The sequence below is a fragment of the Saccopteryx leptura genome, chromosome 5, assembly GCF_036850995.1.
Source record: "Saccopteryx leptura isolate mSacLep1 chromosome 5, mSacLep1_pri_phased_curated, whole genome shotgun sequence".
NCBI lineage: Eukaryota > Metazoa > Chordata > Mammalia > Chiroptera > Emballonuridae > Saccopteryx > Saccopteryx leptura.
The window spans coordinates 161,050,408-161,056,407 of NC_089507.1; the positions used below are offsets into that span (position 1 = coordinate 161,050,408).

Consider the following 6,000-nt stretch of genomic DNA (forward strand, 5'->3'; position numbering starts at 1 on the left):
TCTCTTTGACTCTCTCTCTCTGTCCCTGTTAAAAAAAAAAAGGATGCTTCTCATCTCTCTGCCTTCCTGTTTGTCTGTTCCTATCTGTCCCTCTCCCTGACTCTGTCAAAAAAAACACAAACTATTTAGCTCTTTGGTTTATTATCAGAATTCAGGGTTAAATGACAATGTGAAAATTAAATGAGATGTAGAAAGGCACTTGTAAACTATAAAACCATAAGCAAATTGAACTTAAAAAAAACTACTAGAAAAAAAAAAAAAAACTAGAGAAGGCCCTGGTCAGTTGGCTTAGTGGTAGAGCGTAGGCCCTGTGTGTGGATGTCCCAGGTTTTATTCCCAGCCAGGACACATAGGAGAAGTGTCCATTAGCTTCTCTGCCCTTCCCCCTCTCCTTTCTCTTTCTCTCTCTCTTTTCCTCCCACAGCCAAGGCTCCATTGGAGCAGAGTTGGCCCCAGGCACTGAGGACAGCTCCATGGCCTCCGCCTCAGGCACTAGAATGGCTCCGCTTACAACGGAGGAGCATCGCCCCTTAGTAGGCATGCCAGATGGATCCCAGTTGGGCACATGCAAGAGTCTGTCTTCCTGCCTCCCTGCTTCTCACTTCAGAAAAAAAAAAAAAGACTACTAGAGAAGGACACAGGGATACCTCTGTATTACTTCTTAGAACTAAATGTAATCAACAGTTATCTCAAAAAGTTCAATTTTTAAAAGTTGCAAGAACAGCCTGACCTGTGGTGGTGCAGTGGATCAAGCGTTGACCTGGAACGCTGAGGTTTCTGTCTCAAAACCTGGTCAAGGCACATAAGGGAATTGATGCTTCCTGCTCCTCCACCCACCCACCCCCTTCTTTCTCTCTCTCTCTTGCTCTTCTCTCTAAAATGAATAAATAAAATCTTAGGGGGAAAAAAAGTTACAAGAACATATTTCTAAAGAGAAACAGGATGATTTTTAAAAAGAATGCTCTCTATATAAATCCTCAATATTAGACAACATTCCTGTCTACTTAATATGTCAAAGTATTAGCAAAAAAGACAGATGGGATGATTTTAAATCCGTTTTTTTTTTTTTTTTATAGTTACTAGATTAAATCAGAAGCTGAACTGATTATTTAAATTTAGTCTCAGGTATAGTAGGACCCCAGTGAAGTAGAAGACCTGGAGAGGCACCAAGTCCAGAGAAAGGACATGGAGGATATCATAGTCTTCATAAATTAGACAGACTCAGAAAGGCCTGAGAAGACGTCTCTATATATTTTTGAATATGTGAGATAATAAAAAATGAGAAGAAATGAACCCATTTCTATTTTTATCATCACTTATGACATATATAAAGGGATGAGAGAGACTAAGATGAATGCTTAAGGAAAAGACATGTGTTTAGTTTTAATTTAGACAACCTTTTGTATTTGGATTAACAACAGAAATTTATACTTTACAGAAGAAAAATAAGGAACTAAAGACTTAATACCCATTTCTCCCAAACCGCCCTTTGCTTATTCAGCATGTATAGTACTCCAGTAACTGGCCATGAATTAGAAAGCGATAAACTCCCATTATTACCCAATTTGGATGATGTGACAGACACAGTGGTGGTCTTCTGTACAATTTTTTATTTTTCCCAAGAATCAAGATCCAGAACTACCAGAAACAGTTATTACTAATAAGTCAGTAATCAGATCTGTGATACTTTAGCCCCGTCTGCTGGATAGTTGCTCGCTCCTGGTGCTCCTTCATTCTCTGTCAAATCATGATAACCACTGGTAACACAAAGCTGTTTCTACAGTTTCTCTTGCCCATCCTCCCTAAGGGAAAGTACCTTTCAAAGGAATCAAACTAGGTGGTTAGGAACTAAAATTTCATGCTAGTGTCAAGCATATCTGCCATTTATAATGATTACCCAGTTATATACAGAGAAACATTTATATGAAATACTTTGAGGAGGTTATTTTTCCATTTTATTAAAGAGGAGCTTTTATTCTTTTTTTTTCTTTTTTTTTCTTTTTTTTTTTTCCTGAAGCTGGAAACAGGGAGAGATAGTGAGACAGACTCCCGCATGCGCCCGACCGGGATCCACCCAGCACGCCCACCATGGGGCGACGCTCTGCCCACCAGGGGGGCAATGCTCTGCCCATCCTGGGCGTCGCCATGTTGCGACCAGAGCCACTCTAGCACCTGGGGCAGAGGCCACAGAGCCATTCCCAGCGCCCGGGCCATCTTTGCTCCAATGGAGCCTTGGCTGCGGGAGGGGAAGAGAGAGACAGAGAGGAAAGTGCGGCAGAGGGGTGGAGAAGCAAATGGGCGCTTCTCCTGTGTGCCCTGGCCGGGAATCGAACCCCGGTCCTCCGCACGCTAGGCCGACGCTCTACCGCTGAGCCAACTGGCCAGGGCAAGAGGAGCTTTTATTCTTAAAGCAGAATCTGAAATGAAGACCTGCATAGCTGCATCATAGACCTTTTGAAATACATGGTGAATGTTTGATCAACTATATATAATTTTACTTCAAATATTTTAGAGATGACTTTTCTAAGTGGAAGACTGTAATCAGAATCTACATGTGCTGGTCAGTAACATGGACTGAGAACTCATCTGCATAACAAATCACACTGCTACTCACTAAGAAGCTGTATTGTGTATGATACAGGAAAACCTTATACCTGTATATATTACACATATGTATACATATAATGTGTATTTACGTACACAGTGTGAACTTAAATGTGTTATATGTATGAAAGCAGATGTGCCCTGACTTTGATGCTTCACTGTTATGTCTAAACGGTTTCTCTGGAGACAGCATGCATATCCTCCCCTCCACATCTGTCCTCAATGTCTAGTTGTTTCTTTATTTAGAAAGTTGTGGTCATGTTAAGAGCATCAGGTCTCTAGGAAGACCACCTCCTGTGTTACTATAAAAGGTTGTCAGCTCTCAGGGAACCAGGTGAAATATGAGGGACCTGCTTTACTCTGGTTTGTTGTTGTGTTTTTTGGGTTGTTTTGTTTTTGGTTTTTTTTTTGTGGGAGAAACAGAGAGTCAGAGAGAGGGACAGATAGGGGCAGACAGACAGGAAGGGAGAGAGATGAGAAACATCAGTTTTTCGTTCCGGTTCCTTAGTTGTTCATTGATTGATTTTCTCATATGTGCCTTGACCGTGGGCTTTCAGCAGACCAAATGACCCTTTGCTCAAGCCAGCAACCTTGGGCTCAAGCTGGTGAGCCTTGCTCAAACCAGATGAGCCTGTGCTCAAGCTGGCGACCACGGGGTCTTGAACCTGGGTCCTCCACATCCCAGTCCGATGCTCTTTCCACTGTGCCATTGCCTGGTCAGGCCGCTTTACTCTGGTTTTAAGCAGTGACCAGGCAGGATTCCTCAGGGCTTGCTGCGTGTTCCCCAGGATTAGGCTCCGTGTATTAACAGTCAGATACAGGGAGGAGGAAGTAGAATGGCATGAGCTGAGAGGAAGGCTTGGGGCAGACCTTTGCAAACACAGCAAAGTCCCTTTCTAAAGTTAGCCTTCCAAAACATTACAAGATGCCATCCACTTGAGTCCTCCTTGAGGCATGACTGGCTCCATGGCTCTTTTTGTGCTCTTCTGGAGTACAGCTCTGATGTAAACTGGTTCCTGAGCACGTAGGCCTAACTAGGCGTAGGTTCCTTATGGAGAAGCACCACATCTTGTATGTATTAATGGCTGTGTCACCCAGTTCACTGCTTGTATCCACTGATGCTTAACAAATGTTATGTTGAGTTATAGATAATAAATAATATTTAATATGAGTAATTTTATGAGATTATTAAAACAGGATTTTATCTTTTCAGCAAACCATTCCTCAAGCTGCTGCAGCAAAGTACCCCCGGACCATTCATCCTGAAAGTACTACCTCAGCTTCCAGACCTCTGGGAACCAGATCAGCTCACACCCAATCTCTTGCAAGCGTTCATTCCATCAAAGTGGTTGACTAAAACAAAGATGTTCGTATTAAGATCTTTTAAGTCCTCCGGTTTTTCCAAGAATTAGAAGTCTTTAGTTTCAAATTCTTTCATATTTATAGAACATCACGGACACATCATGTTCATCTTTTCAAAATTACAAGAAACCACACCATCCTTTGTAACTATATGTAGAATTATTTTAATGTTTTTGTTTTTAACTTAAGTAAGTAAAACTTTTTTAAATTAAAGAAACTGGACTATATATTTTTTAAAAGTTCAGCCTGTGGCTGATTATATCATCAAAATATATAAATCCTGCTTTTTCTATATTATTCTAAAAAGCTAAATTATTTCCAATATTACCCAGTAAACTTTCAGTTTATTTTTTAATTATTAACACTTATAGAAACTAAGGTATTTATTTTTAAGTGAAAAAGATAAAGATCAAGAGTAATGATATTTTTATCACAAAATTATTTTTTTTGTGACTGTAGTATATCTGTCTTCATTTTCTGATGCCCTAGCAATTAAAAATAAATGGAAATAGCAACACCTGTGAATAATTTTCAGTGTTAAAAGGGGGAAAAAAATCTTACCAGTACAAAATACAGTTTTAGAAACATCAGAAGAAAATTTCCTATTAAAATTATCCTATTTCTGATATTCTTTCTTGCACCTTTTGAAACTACAGTTTTGAACCCATGTTGTTCTCTGAACATCCAAACAGTCCTGTGCTGCTGTAGCTATGGGCAACTTGGAAGATCTTCCAAGTGTGGAAAGAGACTTTTCAATGGCTGGCCAATAGGAAGAAACCACCTGGGTAAAACTGGTCAAGAAGAACAGAACCAGGTTTCTAATAGTTTTACTGCTGGCTGACTGGGTTAAAGTATTTATGGGTTACAGATTCTGAAGAATCTGTCTAGGGCCTCAATTTCCATGTCTAACAGAAGTGCATAGATTTAATAATCTGAAAAGCCTCTTCCCTTTTGAACATGACTTAGCTCTATGCTCTAATTGTATTACAGGAAACAGTTTTTTTTACTGCCTTAAATTGTTAACAGGACATCAGATAATAGATGTGAGATAGGTAGTATCCCATTTTCTAAAGGGGCAAACCAAGACTTTTCTGAATTATTAGAAGTATCTGGCTATCTCTTAAAAAGTATTAGATCCTTCTCATGCAACACAGCTGCTGCAGTGGCAAACAGCTCATGGTTATAACAAGCACAAACCAATAACACCTCTCCTGCTGCCTGTACAGGGTCCTACTCCCCAGGGTTCCCTCCACTCCCAGTCCAGTGGTGAGAGACCCAAAATTCACACCCCATTGTGGTGAACAGATCAGTTCTTCCTTTTCTCCCCTGTATGAATTGTCCTGAGATGCATAGCCATCCTGTCTCTTATCTCTTAGAAGAGAGTACTCTCAAGGTCAAATCAGTTGTGCTTGATACCAAGTGGTGGCCCATTTAGTAATTCACTCTGGTCTTGGCTCTCCCTCCTCCATGTCACCCCTTTCCTTTCACTCCTGCTTTCTTGGATTTGCACTCCTCGAAAGAGCAGTGGCATGCAAACTGGCTTCAAGCTCTGCACTTTGAAGAACCCAGATTACAATTAGGAATAGTTTCAGTATTTAAGCCACAACCATGTGGACAAACTGAGGCTAATATTATGAATACTGTAATTAAGAATATTATAAGTATCGCCTGACCAGGCAGTGGCACAGTGGATTGAGCGTTGGACTGGGATGCGGTAGACCCAGGTTCGAGACCCCGAGGTCACCAGCTTGAGCCCAAGGTTGCTGGCTCAAGCAAGGGGTCACTCGGTCTGCTGAAGGCCCACGGTCAAGGCACATATGAGAAAGCAATCAATGAACAACTAAGGTGTTGCAACGCGCAACAAAAAACTAATGATTGATGCTTCTCATCTCTCCGTTTCTGTCTGTCCTTGTCTATCCTTCTCTTTGACTCTCTGTCTCTGTAAAAAAAAAAAAAAGAATATTATAAGTATCTTTTTAAACTTTAAGCTCTGGAAACTTTATTGTATAAAGTAGCAAGTAATTAGCGTTAGGC

The 6,000-nt window shown here is 40.6% G+C and overlaps 1 protein-coding gene across 2 annotated transcripts in view; it reads left to right on the top strand.

The window, feature by feature from the left end:
* The window catches only part of POC5 (POC5 centriolar protein), a 41,407-nt gene extending 36,373 nt beyond the window's left edge, over window positions 1–5,034 (top strand). The window contains exon 11 of one of the 2 annotated variants that reach the window (XM_066386347.1): window positions 3,818–5,034. In XM_066386347.1, coding sequence (XP_066242444.1) covers window positions 3,818–3,961 — 144 coding nt within the window. In that variant the 3' untranslated portion in view covers window positions 3,962–5,034. The remainder of the gene's footprint in view (window positions 1–3,817) is intronic. The other variant, XM_066386346.1, reaches the window with a different exon arrangement.
* Window positions 5,035–6,000: the final 966 nt, after the last annotated feature.